Source organism: Chelonoidis abingdonii, chromosome 17 (assembly GCF_003597395.2).
Source record: "Chelonoidis abingdonii isolate Lonesome George chromosome 17, CheloAbing_2.0, whole genome shotgun sequence".
Classification (NCBI taxonomy): domain Eukaryota; kingdom Metazoa; phylum Chordata; order Testudines; family Testudinidae; genus Chelonoidis; species Chelonoidis abingdonii.
The window spans coordinates 3,769,919-3,796,652 of NC_133785.1; the positions used below are offsets into that span (position 1 = coordinate 3,769,919).

General features: G+C 42.3%; 1 protein-coding gene across 4 annotated transcripts; it reads left to right on the forward strand.

The window, feature by feature from the left end:
• The first annotated feature begins 11,869 nt into the window (after positions 1 to 11,869).
• On the forward strand, positions 11,870 to 23,657 carry CNBP (CCHC-type zinc finger nucleic acid binding protein). Of its 4 annotated transcripts, none has more exons than XM_032805480.2 (5): positions 11,870 to 12,036; positions 21,184 to 21,323; positions 21,723 to 21,815; positions 21,981 to 22,179; positions 22,662 to 23,657. In XM_032805480.2, exons 2-5 carry the CDS (start codon positions 21,200 to 21,202, stop codon positions 22,777 to 22,779), a joined length of 534 nt encoding a protein of 177 aa, XP_032661371.1. In that variant the 5' UTR covers positions 11,870 to 12,036; positions 21,184 to 21,199; the 3' UTR covers positions 22,780 to 23,657. The 4 variants fall into 4 exon arrangements, with proteins under 4 accessions (XP_032661371.1, XP_032661392.1, XP_074929490.1 ...); XM_032805501.2 differs by having other exon boundaries at positions 11,877 to 12,036; positions 21,184 to 21,302; XM_075073389.1 differs by having other exon boundaries at positions 11,905 to 12,036; positions 21,723 to 21,814; positions 21,977 to 22,179.
• The last annotated feature ends 3,077 nt before the right edge of the window (positions 23,658 to 26,734 follow it).

Here is a 26,734-nt window from a genome sequence, read left to right on the forward strand (position 1 = left end):
CCCCTGCCTCTCGCCCCTGACGGCCCCACCCCCCGGACTCCTGCCCCATCCAACCACACCTTCTCCCTGTCCCCTGACCACCTCCGGAACCCCTGCCCCTGACTGCCCCCTTCCATCCCATCCAACCCCCGCCTCCTTCCTGACTGCCCTCTGGGAACTCCTGCCCCCATTCAACCCCCCTGTTCCCTGCCCTCTGACCGCCCCAACCCCTATCCACACCCCCACCCCCTGACCACCACCCCAAACTCCCTTGCCCTCTATCAACCCCCCTCTGCTCCCTGCCCCCTTACCGTACTGCCTGGAGAACTGGTGGCTGACAGCACTACAGCTGTGCCACCCAGAGCACCAAGACAGGCAGCCGCGCCACCCAGCTGGAGCCAGCCACGCCACTGTGCAGCACAGAGCACTGGGTCAGGCCGAGACTCTGCATCTGCGCTGCCCCAGGAGCTCGCAGCCCTGCTGTCCAGAGCATTGCACCGGCGGCAGAGCGAGCTGAGGCTGTGGGGGAGGGGGAACAGCAGGGGAAGGGCCGGCAGCTAGCCTCCTGGGCCAGGAGCACAGGGGCCGCGCAGGAGGGTCATGTGGGCCATAGTTTGCCCACCTCTGGTGCAGTTTATAAGCATTTTGCTGTGGCGATAAAGCAACTCATTAACTCAATCATGCAGAATATCTGACTTGCCCATCTCCCTCCCAACTTTTCATGTCTGCTCTGTTGCTGTTTTGACCTCTTAATCATGCACTTTTTTATGGTCCTTTGCTAACTCTCAGCTTGAGGTTTCTCATGATACTAAAATGAGAACATGGCTATTTTTAGAATACCAAATATGCAAGAACTACAAAACTCTTCCTCATCTGTGTTGGTAGAGCCTAATAGTCTTCATTTTTGGTTGAAATGAACATGGAAGTATTCTAACAAAACTGTGGGGGGGGGGTTGTTATATATATTAAGATTTATATTTTTAAATAAATGTCAACCTTGCCTGGAAGTTACCCACACTGCTTACTCACTGAAAGCATACCACCCTGGTATAGGATGAGACAGATAACTATAAATACCTTACACATGCTTACTTTTTTAACCATTTCTAATTTAAAAAATCTTCTAACCTTTTGGTACCAATGGAGACTTTGTATTAGTGAGGGTTTTAAAAAAATTAGTTTGTGGTAGTCACAGGGACATACAATTTCATACTCACAACAGTGTAAGAGCTTTGTGTAACTTTATTGAACTGTATCCTATGTATGTTGTTCTGTGCTGCCTAAATTATTACACTCTTTAGAGTAGATATAAGTAAAAGAACAAACCTGAAAAGATTAAAGCCAACAAGTCAGATTAATCTTTGCACAACTCGTTTTAACAGTTGTCACAACAGATGAACACCATGGCAGAGTCACAGAAACATACTTCCTCTTACCAATTAAATTAACATCTTGTTTGTAGAATGTGTATTTGATAGGAAGGTATCTATAATGTTTTTCATTAAATTATCATGCTGATCAACTTTTCTTAGCGAAACAATGTCTTCATCATAATAATAGTAGCTAAAATGGTTTCCTGGTGGGTTATTTCACTGGTTTGAGATGTAGTAATAAATAGCCACCTTTCATTTCAATTTAGCAGACTATAAACAAGAAACATAGACTTATAGTCTTTAAGGTCAGAAGGGACCATTATGATCTAGTCTGACCACCTGCACAACGCAGGCCACAGAATCTCACCCATCCACTTCTATAACAACCTCCTAACCTATGTCTGAGTTATTGAAGTCCTCAAATTGTGGTTTGAAGACCTCAAGATGCAGAGAATCTTCCAGCAAGTGACCCGTGCCCCATGCTGCAGAGGAAGGCGAAAACCTCCAGGGCCTTTGCCAATCTGCCCTGGAGGAAAATTCCTTCCCGACCCCAAATATGGCGATCAGTTAAACCCTGAGCATGTGGGCAAGACTCACCAGCCAGCCCCCAGGAAAGAATTCTCTGTAGTAACTCAGATCCCAACCCATCTAACATCTCATCACAGACCACTGGGCAAACTTATCTGCTGATAATCAAAGATCAGTTGCCAAATTAATTGCCAAAATTAGGCTATCCCATCATAACAGGATATATTGAGTAAACAAGTATTGCTAAAAGTTTCTGGTACAAATAGGGCCAAGTTCTTACCCAGCCTTCCTCCCACTGAAATCAACTGAAGTCTAGTCAATACTGAAGACCCAACTTATCGTTACAACCAAACTGAGTTGGAGGGCTGGAGAGGGAGGGCTGAGGACAGGAAAGGCAAAGGGAACTTGATCTCACTTTCATGTCTCTTCTGGGGTTGGCTGGAGCCATCTCACCCACCAGCAGCAGAGTAGAGCAGAACTCAAGAGTCTTCTCTACCTTGTACTAAGCCGCTTGTAGTCCCAAGGGGCTGTCTAGCAGTTGGGAATATCTAGATTGCAGCAGTGCTCAGACCATGCTATTTCCCCTCCAGGAACTCCCTCTTACCACAGTAGCCATCTGAAGAGTCCCTTTATACCAGGAAAATTCTCCAGTGACCAGTTACAATGGCTATACAGCAGCTGTAGGCTGGCAGAGCTGGGATAGCAACCATGAATTGGACCCTGAGAAAGGACTCCAGGATTATGTCCATACAGGTTAGCATAGCTGCCCAGTAAAGGCAAGATTTAGCTATAGAGTCTGAGTCTCCTCTCCTGATGGTCTAAATCAGGAGTAAATTCACTGAAGTAAATGAAGTTGCACTTGTGTTAAATGGATATGTATATGAGAGGAGAATCAGGCTCATAGAATGAGGGCATCTTAATTAACAGTCATAGATCAAAAACATTCACAATTGCTTTGAGTCAGATAGTTTCAGAAAAAAAACTGAATATTGATCTGCTGCTTCTGGTTCAGCAAAATTTTGAGCTCTGGAATCACTTGTATTAATCACTGGGTTAGGAGAGAAAAGTATTTGAAAGCAGCCAAGGCTACAGATTGACTGCAGCAGATGCTTTAGCATCTGACAGCTGATAATATACTTCCATCTGCTTCAATGCATTCGTCTGTAAAATCAAGACTACCTGATGACCTTGGTTCTGCACTGTAATGTTTTAACATTAGAACATTACATTGAGATAGCTGCCACAGCAGCATTACAAAATCTGACTTTCTAGTCGAAGATCCTCTTTAAGTGTTGGGGGCGTCAGAGTTCTATGAAGAAATCGTATGTCTTGAATTAATAAATGAACATACTTTGTGTCTTATTATTATCATGGAATGGCCTCCATGTTATATTACACTTCAGATTATCTAGGCTAGTCTACAGCCCTTATTTATGTGCGTGGTCCCAAGGAGTTCAACAGGACTATTCTGGTGAATAAGAGCTGCAGGATCATGCTCTGAATGATTATTTTTAATGGTGGTCATACCATCAAACCAAACACTAATGTGTTTTTAAATGTATCATTTGGGCTAAAAGGAATATAACTATTTGAATAAATGCAAGTTGACTGACCTACACATATCGATGACCATGAGAACATGGTGCAACTGCTCCTGCTTCTAAAGGCATTGTGAGAAAGTATAGGAATAGGGTGAGAGATTAAAATGTCTTAATGAGGAGTGAAAAGGTGCACCCCTCTCCCCCATTAATTCTTTAAGAATGGGACAAGAGGAACAGCAAAAGACTTCGGGTTTTTCAGGCCAGTAGAGGCTCCTTAAGGTAGACTTTACCCAACATGTTTTTAAGCCAGATACAGTGATCACTATGCTAGGCATTAACTCTAAATATACTGATATATGTCAGTTATGCTTTCCACTTTCATATGCCACCAGCATTCACTGGTCTAGGCTTATACCTTGGACCGAGTTCTGAGAACCTCTATCTATGCTGCATATTACTTAAACTCTCTGTGTAAGGGTCACTGATGCAGCTATATCCTGAAGCTACTCAGCCTCCCAGGACCAAATGATGCCAGTTCTTCCTAAGTGAGTTGTGTGTGTGTTGCTGAACCACAGATATGAGAATCTGGAATAATATGTGCTAGCCTGTAGACTATGATTTAAGACCAAGTGTGTTACAAAGACTCTGAGGAGCATGACAGCTAGATAATGTCACTGGTCAATATTTGGACACAAATCCTTTCCCCTTTAGTATACTCTTTTTTTCTTTAAAATGGAGATTAAAGTTAGCAACATTTCAATTACATAAAAGCAGTAGAGTTTTGTAATTTTCTAAAGGTCAGCTATAATCCATAATGAATGTTTTTAGGTTCTGCTTGGTTTATTGTATTTGGCAAAAATGTTTCTTGCAAGATGGAGCAAGATTTATTTTACCATTAACAAAAACATGTTGTATTGAGAAGAAATGTTCTCTAATAGTTAGAGTGCAGGAACTGGAAGTCAAGTCTTCTGGGTTTTGAAAGGCAGTGTGTCCTAGTGGATAGACCACTGGGCCTGAGTTCTATTCCTGCCTTGAATATTGGACTGCTAGGTGACTTTGGGCAAGTAACATCATTGCTCTGTGACTCAGTTTCCTCACCTGTAAAATGGGGTTAATGATACTTTCCTTCTTTATAAAGCACTTTGAGATCGCCTGATTAAAAGTACTGTATAAGACCCAGGTATTATTTTTATTTTATTTATTGTTCACAGCTTTGCCACTCTACAAGTCAATGAACCTCTATGGAGCTCAGTCTACCTGTCTGAAAAAGGAGTATATAATTTAGAGTACCTACTTCCTAATGGTGTCATGAGATTATAATTACTATTTGTAAAAGCATTTTAAGATCTTTGAATTAAAAGCTTTATACGATTATTACTCATTCAGATATCTACATTTTTGATTTCTTATGACCTCTGCCACTGAGGATTTGAAGTGTGAATAGAAGGGTGTGTGACAGATTGGGTATATGTCTGTGTCAAATTATGAACTCCATTTTGTTTTGTGAATGCCAGATATGGTTGTTGTATTGCAGTGTTGTAGTAGCTATGTTGGTGCCAGGATGCTAGAGAGACTGGTGACCTGAAGAAGAGCTCTGTATAAGCACAAAAGCTTGTCTCTCTCACCAACAGAATTTGGTCCAGTAAAAGATATGTCACCCACCTTGTCTCTCTAAATTTGATGGTAACCTTCATTGTGACCACCACTTTGTTAGGGGCTTGACACCTGGTGGAATGACTATGTGCTGATCTACACTAAAAAGGTAGGTTGACCCAGCTCTCAGCTCACACCCTTGAGAGATGTAGCTAAGCCCACCTAAACCCCAGCGTAGACAGTGCCAGGTCAACGGAAAAATACTTCCGTTGATCTAACTGCCTCCTCTCAGAGAGGTGGATTTACTACAGTGATGGAAGAACCCTTTCTGTCACTGTAATAAGTGAAGCCTAAGCAGTTTAGCTACAGTGGTGCAGCTGTGCCTCTGACTGTTTCTAGTGTAGACATACCCTATATTTGAGAAACTATGACAGAGCAACCTGCCATCAACTCTGATTGTCTGTCAATGACCAGCCATCCAACCCCTGGAACAATGAATTCTCTGCACAGCAGCTGCCTGTGGGGAGGGGGAAGAGAAGAAATTTCCTAGTTAGAGCACATGGCTGGGAGCTCTCCAGTTTATCCTGCTGGGCATGTGACCAAACAGGTCAGGAACTGTTTCTCTAAGTGAGAGGTCAATCCATCACCATGAAGCCGAAGAAAGGGATGGCGAAGGAGAAGGCAAAAAGGGCTATGTAGCCTGTGAATGCTGACCAAATCCAGGATTCACAAAAGTGGTAAGATCAGGCTCAGGGGAAAGTGCATTCAGGACCATTTGTTGTTTTCCAAAGATCTGTAACTCCCAAGTGCTTTTAACTAAGATTAAAGTGCCTGTGGTTAATAAATTCCTTTGCTAAGCCTTTATTCCTTGCTAATCTACCACATTGTCCCTGACAAGGTTAATTGAGAAGTTCAATGCCCACAATAAGATGGGACTCTGAGGGAACGTGTATAAGCAACTGGGGGCTCAGGAAGGCAGAGGCACTAGTTCTGGGATTTAAGGTGGTTGGGGCCCAAATCCCAAGAAAGGGATGCAGACTTAAGGTCTGCAGCTGGGAATGTGGCTTAGAGACCCAGAGCTAGGAATAGTGATATAATTCTTCCAGGATCCGTTTGGCTTAGATTGAAGCCACTGGGATCCAATATCTGGGTTTATTCACAACAGACTGGCATGCTTACAGAGGGAGATTTGGCTAGGTTGTGACAGGGTGCATCTGCAATAAGGGAGGAAACCACTGTAGGGACACTGATGGCATGAACTGTTTTGTTGAATTGTTTGTCCTTGAAATGGTTTCATTCATCTGCACACCAATGCTTTTAGCCCTGTCTGCATTTGGAAACAGAGCTGCTACTATCCTGGGGACAAAACTACTTTCAGCACCACTACATAAAGTGTTCTTGAGACTTGGCAGAGATGGAATTTTATTAGAACTGGACCTAAACTGGAGCTGAAACAAAACATTGTGGTTTAGGGCCATCTCTACTCCCTACTTATAAATAATGAAAATATTTTGTACTTCTACTGTGCTTTCTATCTAAAGATTTAAAATCTCTATACAGAAAAGAATTAAAGTTTGCAACACTCCTAAGCATTTTTATGCCCATTTGCAAACCTGGAAATGTAGACACAAAGAAATTAACTAATTCACTGCAAGGCACACAGGAAACCACTAGCAGAGCCAGGAATTCATGCTTTATAACTCCCAATTTTGCACTTTAGCTGCAAGACTGTCCTTCCCTAAATGTCATGGAGGAACCAGTGAAACAGGAACTGCAAGCTCTGTTTAGCTGAGCCTGTAACAGGCCAATCATGCACAACTCCCGTGTATTCAATGGGGTCATGCATAATCTGCCAGGGATTAATTTGGTCTGTTATAAGTATAATATAAAAATAATATATGGAGATATACCTATTTCATAGAACTGGAAGGGACGCTGAAAGGTCATTAAGTTCAGCCTCCTGCCTTTACTAGCAGGACCAAGTACTAATTTGGCCCCAGTTCCCTAAGTGGCTCCCTGGAGAACTGAACTCACAATCCTGAGCTACCCCTTCCCCCAAAATAAGTAAAGCTTAAAATTCCTCCATCCTAAATTTGGCCCATGGGTTCACAGGGGATGACCAACACCTTTTCCCACCAATAATGAAAACTTTCTGGGTGACCATATAAGGTTCTCTATTTCTAGCTAAACTAATTGAAAACCTTGTATGACTCCTTTAAACAGCTTGAGAGTCCCTTCAATAATGCAAATATTGCTTTCGCACAGGTGATTCATGCAGGCTGTGAGGAAGGGTGTTGACTGCATCAGTCACAATGCTTCCAGGGCCAACTCATCCATGCAACAGCACCAGAATTAGGTTTGGGAATGTTAAGCACCTCCACCCTAGCCTAAGGAAAAGTATCACAACGAAGAAGATAGGACGGAGAATTAGGGAAGAAAAGTTGAAATTATTATAGGGGTCACCTTAAATCTCTGAATACAAGCTGGCAGTGTAAGACAGCAGTGGATCACTCCATAATTGCTCTTTTCTGTACACTCCCCCTAAAACTCTGGTATGGGATACTGTCAGAGGCAGGATACTGGGCAAGATGGACCAGGGTCTGACCCAGTATCGCAACTCTTTTGTTCTTATACTGTGTAACCCCAAAGTTCCAGAGACCTATTTTATAGACTCATATGGTCCTTCAGGTTTCAGAAGTCCCTCCAGTTCTCTAAGCATAACCTAACGGATCCCCCTAGAATGGACGATTATCCATTGCTGGTAGACTGCAATTATAATGATTCTAGGGCAGTCAAATACGTGTTCTAAAAGATTTGAAGACAAATGAGTGTCTCTCTTCTCTCCGGTCTTTGAGGCATGGGCCAGTTTTATTTTTTAATATGTATCTGTAGAGCAATCAGAACAGTGAAAGTCACAATCCTGATTGAAGCCTCTGAGTGCTTCTGTAAAATAAATAACAGTTATTAATTTTCTTGTCTTCTTTATTGCCCAAACTCAGCAGGAGATAAAACTAAAAGTACAAATATTAGTGAATGTTACCAATCATGGCACCTCTTACATGATTTAATTTTGTAGTGTATCTGAGGCAGCCAAACCAAGGGCATAGAAAATTTTAAGTCTTAGCACAAAACTAAAGATAAAAGAGAAGTTTGTTATTGGAAGTGCAAAGACATAATAGTTTATACAAAGTCTGTTGTCACTGTTGACATTTTTTACATTGCTGGAACAATAGCTGGTGATCCTAAAGCAATAATGTCACATTTTGAATACCTAGTGGAGCAGGAGTATGGAGTGAAAGATCCTTTCACTAGCAAAGTTTGATGCTCTGAGACTGAGTTCCAACCATCCTAATTTGGTAGGCACTATGACGCATAGAATTATAAAAATATAAACAAAGGATAAGATTTACAACCAGTTTGAAAGAGATCACAATTGTCAATATAAGAATTGTTTTTTTATGTTGATGTAAATCATATGTTCTGATAAACACACCATATCATACTGATATAACACAAAGTAGATTCATTTCTAGAAGAAAGGTATATCAGAAGCTGTCTCTCTTTTTAACAGCGAGGGTAGAATCATAGAACTGGAAAGGACCTCAAGAGGTCATCTAGTCCAGTTCCCTGCATTCAAGGGATGAGTAAGTATTATCTAGACCAGTGATTCCCAAACTGGGGTTCGTGAACCCTTGGGGGTTCATGAAATGTTACAGGGGGTTCTTGGGAAAAAATTCCCTAATTGCGGACACAGCTGTCCCTAAAGATCCTGGGTAGCATGGGGCCAGCAGCCTGGAGCCCCTAGACTTCCAAGAGCTAAGCAGATCAAAACAAGCGTATCTATCACACTGAGGAGATTTAAACTTCAAGACTCATAAGAAATAGAAAGGGAGGTGAATATTTTTTGATGTTTTTAAAATTAAATAAGCAGCTACTATTGTTTTTAAAATTATTATGAAGAACAAGTTTAAGCTTTTTTGTAACGTGTGCTGTTTGCCTGGACTGCTCAAGACCTGAATGTTTGTGTAGGAGGAACTCTTTTGAGTGAGATCTTGGAAGAGTGTTGTTGTTTTCATAATGTAATAAAAATACTGTAATGATAAATAATTAATAATAAATAGCGTGTAATAAGCATGTCATTAAAACAAATTTTATATTTCCAAGATCACTGCTTTTATCATTTGTACTCAGGTACAGGAGAAAATCCCTAGAAATCTTCATTTTTAAGAGGAGGTTCACGAGACTTGACGTGCTAATGAAAGGGGTTCACAGGCTGTTAAAGTTTGGGAACCACTGATCTAGACCATCCAGTTCCAGTGGCAATTAACCACAGAAACAATTTACCAAGGGTTGTAGTACAGTTGCCATCACTGGACATTTTAAATCAAGATTTGATACATTTCTAATAGATACGCTGTAGTTCAAAGAGAAATTATCTCAGGAAAATCCCTTGTTCTGTGTTATACAAGATCAGACTAAATAATCACAGTGATCTCTTCTGGCCTTATAAACTATTAATCTCCAAAATCAACTTTGCACTGTCATTTTATTGACTCATGTTTATAAATTTTAAAGCCTCATGGCAGCTTTCTCATTCATGCAACAAATCTATTGCTAGGGAATCACATTGCAATATAGGTTTGAGATGCTGGAATTTTCAGGGAGTTGGTGATGACCAAAGAAAAGGAATAGTTAGGGAAATCATGGGTTCTTTTACACTCCTTGGGGACATCTAAATCCAAGAAGCACTTGTGTATAATATTTAACCAGTGATTCATTTGTGAAGTACCTAGAAGGGGGATGAGAAGTCACATGAGGGTCTTTGAAGCTGAAGATTGAGGTAGACAGTATATTGTAATTTATGTATGAGATTATGCAAAATACCAAAAAAATATAAATAAGGAGACAAATATATTGGGAATCTAATGACCCATAGCACTAAATAATTATATTTGCCCCCCTACAATATTACCTGTCCAGTGATCGAAATTCGGTTGATGATGGGGTGCTAAGAACCACTGTTGCCAACTCTAATGATTTTATGGTGACTCTGGTGATATTTGGTGGAATTTATTAAGCTTCCTATTACTAGCATTAAACTTAAAAATCTTCACTTATTCACAATGCCCACCATCACCTATTATTGCTAACAGCACTGAAGCCAGGTTGCCTGTAGTCAAGATGGCCACCATTTCCCAAGACTATTTGCATGTGGAGGTGAATCTGCCCCTAGTACAGTACAGAGGAAATATAGTCCACAGGATAGAGCTAACCTGGGACTCAGGATCAAGTCCCTGCTCCACCACATACTTACTGTATGACCTTGGATAAGTAACTTACGCCAAGTTCCTCAAAGGTAGTTAAGCACTTAAATCCCATTGCAATCGGTTGTATCTCTGTGCCTCAGTTCCCCATTTGTAAAATGGGGATAATAGCACTTCCCTATCTCCCAGTAGTATTGTAAGGATAAATTCATTAAAGATTGTGAGGTGCTCAGATACTGCACTGATGTGGGCTATACAAACACTTCAGATAAAGATGACCACTAACTCCTGTTTCTAATGAGACTGGAGGCAGGATGCCTTCAAGGTTAAGAGGCTGGTCAGGAATCCACAAGGAGGCAGGGAAATGGGGAGCAGGAAGGAGTCGGAGGAAGGAAACTGAGTGGTGCTATAGAAATGATGTACAGGGAGTATGGGGGAAGATTGCCACGCTGATGCAAAAACACAGGCCCTCCAGGATGATCTTAAGTCCATAAACCTGGACAGCTGGCAGCGTGTGCTGAGCACCCATCCAGACTTCCTAGGATAGCTAGAAGCCTGGACAGGTGGCACCCCCGAGATGAGGTGTTGGAGGAGCCAGAGTCGTGTGCAGGGGAATCACTGCAGGGAGGGATGCTGAAGGGCTGCAGAGGAACAGGGGTTCAGTGGAGAGACTGAGGGGCAGGGGAATGAGAGGTGGAGGGGTATCTGAGGAAAGTGCCCATTGAAGGGGATGAGAATGGGGGTAGCAGAAGGGAACCGAGAGAGGTGTAGAGAACGGAGGGGGACCGAGGGGTGGCAGAAGGAAAACATGAAGCGTAAGAGACTGTACATGAGACAAACAGTGGAGCAAGGCGGCGAGCGGAGCCTGTAAGAGCGGTGGGGGGAAAGGGAGGGAACGGGGGTAAAAGGTGGAATGGCAGCTCCCCGTAGCCCAGGGACTAGGCGGTAGGGAACGGGGTCCTGCTGGCCTGAGCCACGTTTCGAATAGCGGCTGCCGCACTTGTCGGGCGGGAACTAACCATCAAAGGGGCCGCCAAGTGACTGGCTTTCCTCGCGCATCGTGCGAGTCTCAAGCCCAATTCAGGATTTGGCGGGAGGCGGGCGCTGACTCCCCTGTTCTGCCGCATCACCTCACAAGGGCGGCCGAGCCTGCACCTCACTCCGCGTGACTTGAGACCAACGGGCCGGGCGGAAACCGAGCACTGCGTCGGGGCTGCCTCCAGGAATGGGGAGGGGAGCCGCAGCTTCCTCGCTCGTGAGTCACAACAGAGGAGGGGCAGGGAGGCGCTGCAGGAACCCAAGGGAACCTCGCGCACTGCATCACCCTCGGAGTCGTCAATCTCCCCGTGAGCTTAGAGCAGCGGTGGCGACATCCCCATCGCCATCCCCACCCTCCACCAACCGCACCTTCTCCATCACAGGCCAGTAAGGCAAGAAAGAGTCGAGACAAACCTGACCCGGTAGGCGGGCACCGCCCCCTTTTCGACGGCGCCGATTGGTCCTCCAAGTTCCAGCGCTGATTGGCTGCACGGAGGCAACGGCGGGTGCCCATTGGTTGTGCGGCCAGGATAATGAGCCGTGCGCAGAGTAATAGGGAAGGGCGGGGGGAGAGTGAGTAAGTGCGTGTGTGGGGCCGTGTGCAAACCGCGTGTGGCGCAGGCAGCGGGGCTCTAGTATCAAGCGGGGGAGATCGCAAGAGAACCGGGCCCGTTGTCGCCCGGACGCGCTACCTATCGCAGGAGGGTCGGGAGCCTGCAGGTAACCGTCAAGGCGGCTCGCGGAGCAGGTGGGGGCGCGGCCTGGCCTCGGCCCGCGCGGGGAAGCTGGGGGTGGTGGGGTGGCGCATTCTGGCCTAGCGCGCGGGAAACCACCCGAGCCTCGGCCGCGCTTGCCTGTCCCCCTGGAGGGGGAAGTGGCGGCAGTTTGACTGGAAGCGGGTGAGGGGGCCCTTCGGGTGGGCTGGGCGCGCTGGCCGGGCTGAGTCACGCTGTGGGCGGCGATGAGAGGAAGCTCCGGCGGCGGAGAGGGCTGGGGATGGAGCGGCTTCCTTCCCCTTCCCCGGTCCGAGGCGCGGGTGAACAGCTCTGCGGGGGGCTGCCTGGGGCGCCTCATCCCGGTGCGTGGGGATGGAGGAGGCTGGTGGCTGGGCCGCAGCCTTTCCTGCGGGGCGGGCGGCATGAACACGCTCGTCCGGCTGGGCTTAGGGTGGAGGGTCGGCCGGGTGCGTCGGGCCTGTTGCCCTTGGGGGCAGTAGCGGGTCTGGACTGCGTGATCCGGGTGGGAAGTCAGTTTGGGGCTGAACTCGTGCTGTGTTGTTCAAGCTGCCGTCTGTTCTGCCGCGCTCCCATTTCTTGCGAAATCGTGCGGGTCGGGAAGGCGATAATGGCCAGGACAGCGGGCCGTGGTGTGATTGCACCATGCGGCCTCTCCATGTGCTCTGTTCGGGAGGGTTGGGGTGTTCGATCTGTTTACATCTGACTGGAGATCTAGGAGGTGTCCCGCTCTATTAAGTTGCAGGGCTCACAGACAGAATAACTTCGCGATCATGGGAGCACTTCTGATTTTACAATCACTTTATTTGAATGCCTGTTAAACTTAGCTTTTAAGTAATCTCAGTTTAATATCTTTGCTTGGGATATTCTAGTTATTGTTTTAGTTCATTATATAAACAAGACTCCCAGATTATTTATTAGGGGGTGTTAATGTAAGTAGTAACCCTTTCAACCTAGACTCTTGAACTGTGGTTTGTGTTTTGAGGAGTTTGTTTTTTGGTGAGGAGGTGGGGGCTAGAGTGAAATTTATACCTTCTTACAGAGGCAGTCCTCACCTCCTGTTTGAATTCACTTTAGATCCTCTTGGATAGGAAGCCTAGATTTCCCATGTGGATGAGGTTTCATCCAACCAAGTGACTTGCAGTCTGTTTTTCTCAGAGTACCCTCTCATAGACTCCTTTTGTCTCAATCTCCTGCTTTCCCATGTTTCATGTAGTAGGCTATGAGAAGGCTTTAATAAATTACGGGTGATTTGTGGACCACAATTTGAGAACCCCATTGTTAAGGCTATGGTAGCAATAGCCAATAACTCACTGGCTCAAAGATCCTCCTCCAGTATCATACTTACAGGTCGCATGATATACAGATTAATTGGGGACCCATTAGGGTTCCAGTGACAGTCATTGTATCAGCTTGACTGGTATTTAAAGAACTACTTTAACTTTTATGGTGGAAGTAAATAGTTCTTTGTAGAAGGCACACTTTCCTCAGATAAGTGGTGTATAGTCCATGTTCTAGAACAGGAGTAGTCTTGTCTGTGGTGTCCAAATTTCTAGAGAAGAAAATGTCAGGGTCTGTTCAAAAGCATCTCGTGGTACAGACTGTAGAGTGAATCTGGATATTGACTACCCTGCTAGAACCATGTTAATGCTGGCATATTTTGCAAGTGATGATAGTGTCCCTACTCTCCTTTCTGGAAGCTCATGGGAGGAAAGGTAACAGCAGAGCAGGTTGGCTGGTATCTGACAACGGTTGTCCCTTGATTAGATTGTGGCATATAGATGCTAGGCCATGAAGGTTGATATAACAATATAGTGTGAAGTACTGTTACTGATTCTCAAGTTTTGCTGCTTTTGTTACTGTTGACTTGTCTGGACCCTGCTTGAGTAGATTACTGTTTGGTGAGTCACTTCTGATACAGAAGATGGCTTTGGGAACAGTAATTTTGCCTTGGAATTCCACTGCATTTTAAATCTATACTGTGTGTACTGCTTATGTTTGGGAAGAATAGACTTGGACTTGTAGACCAGAATACTGGTACATCTTTCACTGTAGCTGGGTGTTGCTGTCTCCTGGCTGCTGCAGTGAGTGCCTGGTTAGAAGCTGAAGTTCTTCTAGTATAAGATGCTGGTAATACTAATAAATTGAGGGAAATATTTACTAAATATGCTGAAGATAATTGCCTCCATTGTTGACAAAAGGAGGTTTGTACTTGCCAACAAAGATCTCTATGGACACTTCTGGTTTCCATGGTGGTGCTAACATCTCTCTGTGGACCTCCAACAGTTCTGTGTTCAGGTCATAACAGAGATCTTGACACTAGTAGAGAATGTATGCACAAATAAATCCCTTAGTCTTTAAGGTGCTACCAGACTCCTTGTTAACTGTTTTTAGTACAGAATGAAATCTACTTAGTGAAGTTAGCCCCAGGGGTCACTAATGCTTGTATTCCAATACACATAGGAGGGAAAGAAGGGTGGGGCATTGTGTTGGCTCTTGAATATAGCTAGCTTGTCCTTGTATTAAGGCTGATTGACATTAGTCAGCATTTTAGGTGTAATGTATCATCTAGGAAACATTTGAGTACTTGTTATAATAAAGCAAACAGGGTGGGGGGATGAAAGTCCCTATGAATTGAAGCTGGGGAGGGGAGCATGGAGTAAGACTTCTTCCCCCTCCCCCCCATCTCCCCCTGTGCATGGAGTCTGGATTTTTTTCCCTCCCCTAGACAGACCTGTGTCTTAACTCCTTGAAACTGCTGCGCTGCTCACAAGTAATTCAGCAAGGTTTCTTGTCTTAACTTACACACCCCAAGAGCAAAGATCATGTATGTTATGTGTGGGTTTTTATGTATCTGCTGTTGTAAATATCCAGTGAAGGCAGTGGTGCAGGTCAGATTCCACAATTGAGGATTAGATTTATAACTCATAATGAACTGAAGGTACTAAAACATTAGTTGCTTTTTCAGTTGTATCTAGAAAATACCTTCTAGCTCCATTTGACTCAGACATAAAAACTTACAATAGCTTGACATACATTCTGTCTACTCGTCTTCTCCCCTTCCCCTCCGTGCTTAAGCTTTCCATTATGAGCTATCTGCATTCCTTTTTTTGATCTAACTCTGCTTATGACAGAAGTATTCATTTATCCATTACAAAGAATAGTCAAAGCTTGTTAGAGGATGATCTCAGTGTGAAAGGTGAGAGCAGGTGCATTCAGTTTTATGACCAAAACAGTGGTTTAAGAAACTTGACTTACTAACAGCATGAGATAGCTGGCTTAACAGTTCTAGCGATTTAAGCCGCCTGACTGTAAAACGCCTGTCTAGTTATCATAAGCATCTTTCCCAATTGGCCTTAGCGTCCAAAATCATGGGGCTCGCATACCCTTTAGCTTAATTACCAGCTTAGCTTGATCTCGCTGCCACCTCAAATTCCAGGGGTTTGGCCCCTCGGGGTGTGTCCGTGGTTTTATGGTCTCCCAACCTTCACCTGGAGGGACCCAAGTACCCAGAAGCCTGGTTATCGCAAAGGGAATACCACTTCCTTCGCCCCTCTTCTCCCACCGACTTTTCCTCTCTGGCTAACCTGGAGTTACTGATGCATCTCTTAATCACAATGACAGAGTATGTCTCCTCTATTCCACAAAGAAAACCCAAATAGCAAGCGAAACGAAAGTCAATCTCTCCCCCCACTCCACCAATTCCCTGGTGCTGAGTTTCACCTCTAGTAGATCACACAAAGAATTCCTCCCTTTTGTTCTTAGTCTAGCCAGAGAGAAAACTTCAAGCAGTCTAAAAAGAAAGAAAAAGACATCAAGACTGTCATATCTGCTCTGCATCAAGTGACAATACAGGGCTATTGCTTATAAGAAAAATATGAATAAACAGTCTGGTTCAAAAAGATATCCAATTTGAAACATTCCAGCAAGCTACACACATGTAAATACAACCAAAACAACATAAAAGCCTGTATTGTTTTTCTACCTGTACTTACAATTTGAAAATAGAAGATAGAAAGAACCTTCTCATAGCTGAGAGACAGACAAAAGACTCAGACCCCAAAAATTCCCTCCCTGACTTTTAAAAATCCAGTTTCCTGATTGGTTCTCTTTGTTAACCTTTTACAGGTAAAAGAAACATTAACCCTTAGCTATCTATTTATGACAAATGCATTTAAAAAAACTGAGCTTTATAGCTCTTCAAACCCATAAATTACTCCTTTTAAGTCTTGTTACTTATACTTGCTTTCTAGTGGTTTATCAGTAGCTTCTTTTTGTAATGTAACAATTTGACTTTCAGATATTCTAAAGGAAAAACTTCTTGGCCATAGTGCTACAAGGAAGACAACTTACTCTTATTCTGCAATTTAAAACTTTAAGGTTGGAAAGTCTGCTCATGGAAGAGTCTAGAACTATGACAAACCAATAGCTGACAACTGACAGTAAACTTATTGCTAATTTGACCAACTCCTTGTTGCCCCTGGTTAGTTCTCTTTTTATAAACTGTCTAACCTTTGATATTAACAAAGTTCTAGAGTTTGTCTGATATACAAAGCTATAAGATGTAAGGTACTGCAGTACTGTATTGTGATGTGAAAGCTTAAATATACCTACATTCAAAGATAGGGAAATGAAGATATTCAGATCTTTACAGTTGATAGATCTGTTGTCCAAGTGTCAGTGTGATTTACATTTTAAAAAAACAGCCTTGACTGATGCATTAAAATAGTCCTCTCACTCTGCCTATGGACTTAAAGTGTTCTGCAGGGTCCTCGCCTTCCTCCCACTCTCTAGTGCTGCAGAAACTCAAATACTGCATATCCATATTTCCCTAGCTGACATTGTCTTTTGAGTTTTGAGTTCCATTGGATATATGGCTCCTGACATCTTATTTGTGCTGTGAAACCTTCGAGTTTCATAGGTTCTTCAAGTCCTTGGCTGTCCTGGCTTCATCTCCTCACTTACTCCCCGACACACCAGTTGTACTTGTTCATATACTCATGGGGTAAAAATCCAGCTCCTCTGAAAAAGATGTTATAAATTCTTCCAAAATTCTAGTGCATCCTGAAAGTAGTAATTTTTTTAATTGGGTATAATGAAAGTAAGGTTTACAGTAAAGATACAACTAACTGCAAGTTAACTTGCAGAAGGTATTGCTTTAAGTCAGTGTATTAGAATTTTTTTGGTCTTCTGCACCGTGAAGCATGAAGACCTAAATACCTTTTCAGTTTTTCCTTATTTTTTTTCCTTCTGTGCTTTGGCAAAGGGGCTTGTGTTGAGAAGGTCAAGTCAGGCGTGTAACAAACTGCCATCTCTGAAGGAGAAAAGGATGTCTATTATAACATCCTGATGTCAGTTCTATTGGGGTAAATGTCAAAGGTTTAAAGAGTAGCTGAAAATCCTTTTTCTCTCACCTCTGGCTCAGCTTGAAGTTTCTTGAAGCTCTGACTTCTCTGGTAATTGAGTCCCTTAATATTCCAGAGCAGACCTGAACCTTAAGGTAGATTTTTAAAAAAACAATTTTCAGGCCATGATGCATCGTAGAAAAAAACACTTTTTCATTGCAGATGATCTTTAACAGACTTTTTGGGTGGGTCCAGATAAAAGTAATAAAAGTAAATTGACCAATTTACATGAGTCTGAAAGTCTGATACCTCTTTACGAAGAATTGATTGCTACAGATGAACAAGTGCTAGTGCTGTCCAACCTTCAAACAGCTATGACAGGAAACATGGTTATGTATTGTAGCTTAAAAGGAATAAAATCATTAACTCCACTGAATTACATTTGTTCAGATATGGTACATACCTTTTTGAGGGATAGCAAGACGCCATATTTGGACTACTGACCCTAGATGGCTTGTTTGCATATATTTTTAGAACTCGGTCCTCTTTGTTTCTAGTATCAGAGGGGTAGCCGTGTTAGTGTGGATCTGTAAAAGCAGCAAAGAATCCTGTGGCAGGGGGCATCTGACGAAGTGGGTATTCAACAAAAGCTCATGCTCCAAAACGTCTGTTAGTCTATAAGGTGCCACAGGATTCTTTGCTGCTTTTGTTTCTAGTAGTGCAGTTCTCTGAATTCTAATGCAGTTTCTCCTAAAAGGTGGAAAAATTATTTTTCTTATGACATTGTCTTATATGCTTGTCATCAAGTCTCTGGTTACAGGTTATAGATTGTTTTAAGTGTGTAAGCATCACAATGGAGGCCCTGAAACTGACTCAAACTTACATGTGGACATTAGAATCTTGGTGCAGAGAAATACAGTAGTTTAAAGTGATTGTCAAGGTAGGTTAACAGATGCTGCAATCAGAGGTACCTTTGAACATACAGAACAGCATGCTCTAAATCAGCAGTGCTCAGACTTTGGCATTTGTGCCCCCTTAGCAGACAGATACAGGGGGGGAAAAAGAGGTACTCAAAACTATAGGAACAACTGCACAATAGCAAAGTGGCTTTTTTTAAATCCAACTGCCACACAAAAGCAGATGGATTAAAAATTCATATCAAGTAGTTGATTGGTATTAATGCCATTCTAATACTTGGCACAAGTGGCCCATAAGGATTTTGTCAGCTTTCCTTTTTAATTGTTAGAGAAACTTACAATACTGTGAGTCTAATACCCTTCTTGATCCTTTCCTTCCCCTTTCTGCTTGTTTTGTTGCACCAAGTTTTTCATGTTAACTTTTTGTTGTAAGCCCTTTTGCATTAGGGACTTGATTATATGTCTGCATGGTGATTAAAACTATGGGGGCTCTTAGTGTTTCAGTGCAAAATACTTCTGGTCAGCAGGTTAAATAATTCTTAGTCAGTCTGTCTTGCATACAGTACTATACTAGTTTAGATTAATATTCCCATGTAGCGTGATGCAGCTCAACAAAACATCAAGAAAGAAACCTCGGTAACAGTGTTAACAGGAATACAAATCCAGCTGTCTGCTACAATCGTACTAAGTCAGTGGTCCCCAACCTTTTTGTCTGGCGGGTGCCAGAAGACGAGCCAAGGAGGACTGTGGCGGTGGACGAGCATCTGCCGAAATGACACTGACAAGCAGCAACATTTCGGTGGATGCTCATCTGCTGGCCAGTACGTGGGTGCACTTAGATGCCCTGGTGGGCGCCATGGCACCCATGGGCACCACGTTGGGGACCCCTGTGCTAAATAGTACATCAATGACTTTTTTGTTAATAGCAAAGTTTCCTTTGTATCCATGTCTCTGTCTTTGGTCAGATCAGCAGTGTATAACTTCAGTTATGCAAAAATTAAGCTAATGCAAAGGTGGTCTAAATATAAGTAGAAATGACAATTTTTAGTTTTAAATTTTCTAAACTAGCTAGTTCTACAGCAAGATTAATCTTAACCAAGTTTTTTTCAATTTTTTGTACTTGATTTCCTGTTAAGAGCAGTCTTACATTATGGCTGAGTATTTGAAGAATTTAATACCTGAATAGTCTAGTAATGAATGTTCAGAAACAATACATAATTTAGGAGTTAAACATTTGCAACTGCATAGCTAATGTTGACATAAACAGGTGGTTAGCTGAGTTTCTGTAGGGTTTCTGTCATGCTAATCAAGCAGACTTCATAAAAGCTGGAGTTATTTATGCTCTGTATTGTTAATTTATTACAGTTTGAGCCTTTGTGTGGCATTAACTGCTATAAATTGCTGTCTGCAGTTCAGTATACTCCAGGTGCTATTTTCAGTGACAGTGTTCCCAGTGTAAAGCATCAACATACACCTCTACCCTGATAACGCTGTCCTCGGGAAGCCAAAAAATCTTACTGCATTATAGGTGAAACCACATTATATCTAACTTGCTTTGATCCTCTGGAGTGCGCAGCCTTGCACCCTATTCTCCTTCCCCCCGCCGCTTTACCATGTTTATAACACAACATGAATTTGGATACATCGGGGTAGATGTGTAGCTGAAAATATGCTGTTGGTTTACACATGAATAACTTTTGCAGTAAAGTTATGAAACATGGCTTATCAGCCCTAGATATTAATGTGCCACTGTTAAGGACACTCAAACAGGGTTCAAAACTTACTTTGGCCTAAGCAAGCTTCTACAAATTTAAGACTGTAAACACATTATCTTTAATTAGCTCAGAATCAAAAACATTCCTGGAAACCATCACATCATGGCAGCACTGTGTAGTGCATAAGATTTGAAAGTGAAACTATTTACTAAACTAAAAAATACAAAACCCAGAAAACTTCCAAAATCTTAAGATCTACATTTCTGTGAACTTAATTGATAGTCTCCCTTTAAACACCTATTGCATTCTGGAAGATTCTCTAATAGCCACTTTACATAAACCTGGGTGGTTTGGTTTTAATTGGCTCACATTTGTACTTTTGTTTCGTTCTACAAAGTTGATTCTCATTGGTAGCTATGAAAACATTGATTTGTAATTAAACATTACGTATTAGCAAACAAGCACCATATTTAGTGTATACTTATACACACTTCAGATTATTTTTACATCTTTTACAATGGTAGAAAATAGCAAAGTGTGGTTTTTTTACACTTGTATCAAGCTCTGTTTGGATGGAAATTTAATAAAAATGCTTCTTTGTGCATTTAATGTTTTTAATTTGCTTGTTTTAATAAAGGTTCTGATGCAGTCTTTCGTCCTCAAAACATGTTTTGCATTTAAAATATTGTCTGTAGTTAGTGAAAACTGTTTTTGGCCACCATGTGCTTCAAGATATTTTTTAGATGAGTAGATCTCATCCACACACCTAGTTTTTAATACATAATTGCAGGAAGGAAAAATGAGCATTTCTGCTTATACAACTCCCAATTGGCTTAACTTTGAACTAGTCAGTGAACTAAGTAAACAGAATATTTCCTTAATTTCATTCTGCAGCTGCAGAAGAGGCTTCTGCTAGATCAAAAACTGGTTAAGCACCTCCCCAGTTCTTAGCCAGTGACTTCCACTAGGTCAGTGATTTGACTCTTTTTTTTTTTTTTTTTTAAACTTGACAGCAAGCATTATGTATTTAAATGATTTAAATACATAAAGTTTAGACATTCAGTGAAATTGTCAACTTCAAATTTAATTGTTGTAGGCATACTTTTTTTTTAAAAGCCTGTAAGTTAAATATCTGCTGTAAATTTTTTTTACATAGGAAGTAAACCGCAGTGATGAGCAGCAACGAGTGCTTCAAGTGTGGACGTACTGGTCATTGGGCTCGGGAATGCCCTACTGGAATTGGCCGTGGCCGTGGGATGCGAAGCCGTGGCAGAGGTGGATTTACCTCCGCAAGAGGTTTCTAATTTATACGTATCTGAACAAACAGTAAAATCTCACTACTTGCAAATGTGATACGGCTGACATCTTTACAAGTATTGCTTTAGCGACTGAGCAAACACAGATCAAGGATAGTACATTAAATCTATTCTGGTAACCTTATTTTGTCAAGTGTAGTTCCAATTTTAATTTGGTAATCTTTCGTACTTGCAGTACACCAGAGTACATTTGCTAAGCCTTGATGAGGGCTTACTGCAACCCTCTGCTACTAAATCTTTTGAGAAGAATAGTGAGGTTGCTGTGGGAAGGATTGTAGATTCTTTTTGCTAATGTCCTAAGCCGTATGTTGACACTGTCAAGTTGTTTGTGTATTTTAATCCTCATAACAATGCTTTTCATGTTCCCTATATAAAATAGGCTTCCAGTTCATGTCTTCATCTCTCCCAGACATCTGTTACCGCTGTGGTGAGTCTGGCCATCTTGCCAAGGACTGTGATCTTCAGGAGGATGGTAAATATTACTAAATTTTCTATATTTTATTTACTTAGAATGTAGTGGAAGGGGGGGAACTGAATACGCTTGTCAGATCATTAAAAAAAATTTTTTAAAGAATGTTGGGTTGTAACTTTATCAAGGTTTTATAGTCTTGTTTGGCTTGTTTTCTTATTGTGGAAGCCTGCTATAACTGCGGCAGAGGTGGCCATATTGCTAAGGACTGCAAGGAACCGAAGAGAGAGCGAGAGCAGTGCTGCTACAACTGTGGCAAACCTGGCCATTTGGCTCGTGACTGTGACCATGCAGATGAGCAGAAGTGCTATTCTTGTGGGGAATTTGGGCACATTCAAAAAGACTGCACCAAAGTTAAGTGCTATAGGTAAGGCACTAAAGGTATAAAAATATCCTACAGCTATTTAAAGTATATTTTACCCTTAATCTAATTTGCAGTTTATACAAGTTTGTTCTGTTTTGGGTATATTCCTATTGTGATCTTCTTAAAGAAACTAACTTTGACTCCCTGCCTGTAATGCATCAGACATCAGTCTAAACTTCTTCCTGTTGCTTTTGACTTAAACAGGGTTTAGCATGTATAGTAGTGCAGCACATTCAGTGATGTCAGTCAGGATATTAGAAATTGCACACATTTCTCTGGTATAGAATTGAGCTTGCCTAATAGCTAAGGGTATATTTCCAAATATGTTAGAACAGTAATACAGCAGAAGCCTCAAATACAGAGTTCATTAGTGGTACATCAGGTTGTACTGTGATGGCAGTGTTGAGTAGTTCCTATTGTGGCTATTAAAGAGGGTAATATCCACTTTTAATTTGTCAATAATAAAATACTAACTTTTCCTTCAGGTGTGGTGAAACTGGGCATGTAGCCATCAACTGCAGCAAGACAAGTGAAGTCAACTGCTATCGCTGTGGCGAGTCAGGGCACCTTGCACGGGAATGCACAATTGAAGCTACAGCTTAATTATTTCCTTTATCGCCCCTCCTTTTTCTGATTGATGGTTGTATTATTTTTCTCTGAATCCTCTTCACTGGCCAAAGGTTGGCAGATAGAGGCTACTCCCAGGCCAGTGAGCTTTACTTGCCGTGTAAAAGGAGGAAAGGGGTGGAAAAATCGACTTTCTGCATTTAACTACAAAAATGTTTATGTTTAGTTTGGTAGAGGTGTTATGTATAATGCTTTGTTAAAGAACCCCCTTTCCGTGCCACTGGTGAATAGGGATTGAGTGGGAAGAGTTGAGTCAGACCAGCAAACGCTGTCCAGGTTCCATGGGAGTGATCCTTTGCAAGAGGAAGACTAAATCCTGGAAGTGTCCGAACTTCCACAAGTAACTAACCTTAATTTTATTACAATGATGGCCTTGGATTGTCTGACCTCAGTAGCTGTTAATAACATCAAGTAATGTCTTTATCAGGCCCTACCTAGAGCATATAGCTGAGTGGGAGTAAACAAAACAAACAGATGTACGTGCCTGTTAGTGGCCATGAGAGAGAGAGAGAGGGAAATCAGGAATAATTAAAACAAAGTAACAATTCAGTCAATGAATGTTAATATCAGCAATACAGAAGGTAATGGGAAGCTTTTTGAATAAGTATTTCAAACAAAATCTAAAACCCAGAACATCAGTGATGATAACATACACAATTTGGAGCTATTCAGGAGTTGCAAAGAAATGCATTTTCACAGAAATCAAGATGTTATTTTTGTATACTATATCACTTAGACCGACTGAGTTTCATTTGCTTGTAATCAGTTTTTAAAGTAAATGGTAAAAGCAATTGAAGTCCTAGAATATAGAAATGTAATTTTAAACTATCAATAAAGCTGGAGGAGGAAGGGGAGTTTGGCTAAAATTCATTTTGTTTAGCTTTTGTTGTTCATGTACATAGTGCAAGACACCATATTAAAGAGGGGAATGTGGAGGTGTTGAAAAGCTTACGGTTTGGACTTTTCTTTTGTATGAAATGTTATCTGGTATAAAGTTCAGTCCCATAACATTCAGAATTTCATAAAATCACAAAATAAAGCACTTATTTACAGGCCTTAATTTCTCTGCATACAGTGCCTCTGGCAAACCTTTGGTTCCTACCTGCACTATGCTCTCAACCTTTGCACTGGCTACCCATTAAAACATCAAATCATGTGTCTTTTACAGTCCTTGTGATTTGGGCAGAGTAAAGTGGCCATGAAGAGACCAACTTTATGAATCATGCTGCAATACTAACTCCTGTCAAGTAGCCTGATGTCCTTACTAGATGGATAGGTGAAAAATACTAATTCTTACTAAACAAGTGCCCTCAGAATATATGGTAGTGCATTAAGATGCAGTTTTAAACTGTTATCAAATCCAAACCTATTTGACAAAGGTCGGAGAACTGTTATGATTTATCTAAACTAAAGTTTTATCAACAAAAGTGGTGTTGACACTCAAAACATAATACAAATCAGTGTCATGTTCACACTCACTACTTGTGTCAACAGAGCACAGCCACAGTTGAGGGACTAGCATAGACAGTGTGAGCAATGTACTGTGGGTATTTATCCCACAGTCCAACTTAACACCTTCTTCTGTCACTAGAGGTTGTGGGAAGGCAGAACAAATCACAGGGCATCATGGGACTGGGCTCAGTGTCCTAGGATGCATTGCTTTCTGTCCCAGCATTCTGTGGGCTTCCAGCCTTTCTTTCATGGCATTTTTCACTGCTCTTCTCCCTCCTCCTTTCCGATCTGTACTTCAGCATCTTTGGGAGACAAGATGGATCCTGAATTGCTCTCCTATGCTTGTTCACTGCCATCTGCAATGTCTTCATGACAGTTCAGTTAATCGTGAAGTTCCTAACTGAAGACTTCCAGTTGCCTGACATGCTGTGCAATATTGATAAGAGCAACTTTAGATTGCTTTTGGCATTCACATAACAGCTGCATAGAGTAGACAGTAGCTTTTGGGCTTGGGTAACAAGCGCTAAAGGGTGGGATCACGTAACCAGGTAGGTGTAGTATGATGAGCAGTGGCTACAGAACTTCTGAATGCAGAAAGCCACCTTCCTGGAACTGTGTGCAGAGCTTGTCCCAGCACTGTACTCCAAGGACACCAGAATGAGAGCTGCTCTAGTAGTAGTGAAGTGTGTAGCATTCTCTGTGGAAGCTGGTGACTCCAGACTGCTGCTGGTCACTCATGAATCAATTTGGAGTTGGGAAGTAAACAGTTGCAGCTGCATTAATGCAGATATGCAGGGCAGTTAATTGATAGCACACCCATGCCAGTTTTGGTACCAGACAACCTTGTGGCAGAGTAAATCTATAAGAGAGGTTACTTCTCCATGATGTTGCTGGCACTTGTGAAACACCCCTGGGTGTTTCACTGACATTGACATGGGGTGATCTAGGATGCACATCTTCAGGAACACTGGCCTGCATAGAAGGCTACAAATGGGGACTTGAAGATTACAGTGGGAGATGTTGAAATGCCCATAGTGATCACTGGAGACCCAGCATACCTCTTACAGCTGTGGCTCGTGAAACCTTACATAGTAAACCTGGACAGCAGTAATGAGCAGTTCAACAACCTGAGTAGGTGCTGGATGACAGTGGAGTGTGCATTTGGCAGATTAAAGCCATGCTGATAATGCCATTATGGCAGACTAGACCTTGAGGAGGAGAATTCCCATGGTCATAGCCACATGTACATTGCATAATCTCTGTGAAGCTAAAGGTGAAAGGCTTGCTTGGGGTGGAGTGTCGAGGTAGACTACTTGGTAGCTGACTTTTGAGCAGCCAGATGGGCTAGCAGGAGCCCCAGGGGGGATGGACAATTTGAAAATGAGAACCAATAATATATCTCTGGTGTTGCAATGTTATATTACATGTTTTCCTAGGAAGTAGTGGTGACGTTTTGGGGCACTACATTCCAGCAAGCACATGAATAAACTGCCTGCATATGTATTGGTAGTGCCTGCTATCTCAAGTTGCAGAAAACAAAGATGAATTACAATTCAAAAAGGAATGGTGCACACACATGGTTGGCAGAAAAGGAGGTACCAGGGAAGGGCAGACTTCCAGAGGTGTGTAGGTCCAGCTATCATTATGAGAGTAGTTTGGTGGGGGAGGAGAGTGAGAGGGGAACAGAAGTGGACAGGACTAGGGCCATGTTTAGGAGGGCATGGAAAAGAGTTCTGAACGTGCTGCAGGGGAGAGCAGGCATAACTCTGCAGCCTTATTAAGGACTTCAGCATCTGCTCCTCCATTATTTTAAGGATGCTATTGAGCATATGATTAAATTCCTGATTTTTCTTTTCTGTCCTGTCTTTTGGCTTCCCAGCACTCATTGCATTCCCTCTTCTCTGCACTGGAGCAGTGCAGTACCTCCAGGAATATGGTTTTTTGCTCCATCTCAAGCGCTTGTTTATCTGAGCAGCTACAGCAGTTTCATGTAGAGTGACCAGACAGCAAGAGTGGAAAAATTGGGGGGGAATAGGAGCCTATTTAAGAAGGACCCAAAAATCAGGACTGTCCCTATAAAAATTGGGACATCTAGTCACCCTAGTTTCACAGTGGTCCAAGCCAGGTGAGCATTTGCTGTGGTAACCTGCCATGGTCACCTGGGAAGATGCATGAGACCTCTCCACTGTGAGCAAACAGGAAATGGAATTTCAAAAATTCCTGGTGATCCTAAGGGAGAGGGGAAAATGGTTGTTTAGCTGGCTGCAGGGGAGGGGCATTCAAACTGCTGACACAGAGCTGTCACCCTGGGCATTGTGGGACACCTGGAGGCCAATTAAAGCAACTTAAAACCAAGCATGGTGTCTATACTGGTGCTTTGAAAAAAATTCAAGGAAAAAGATTTACCTCTCATTAGGGTGGCTGTATTTTGTCACCAAAATGGCATTTTTGCCAAAAAGTTACATTGCAGTATGTAAGC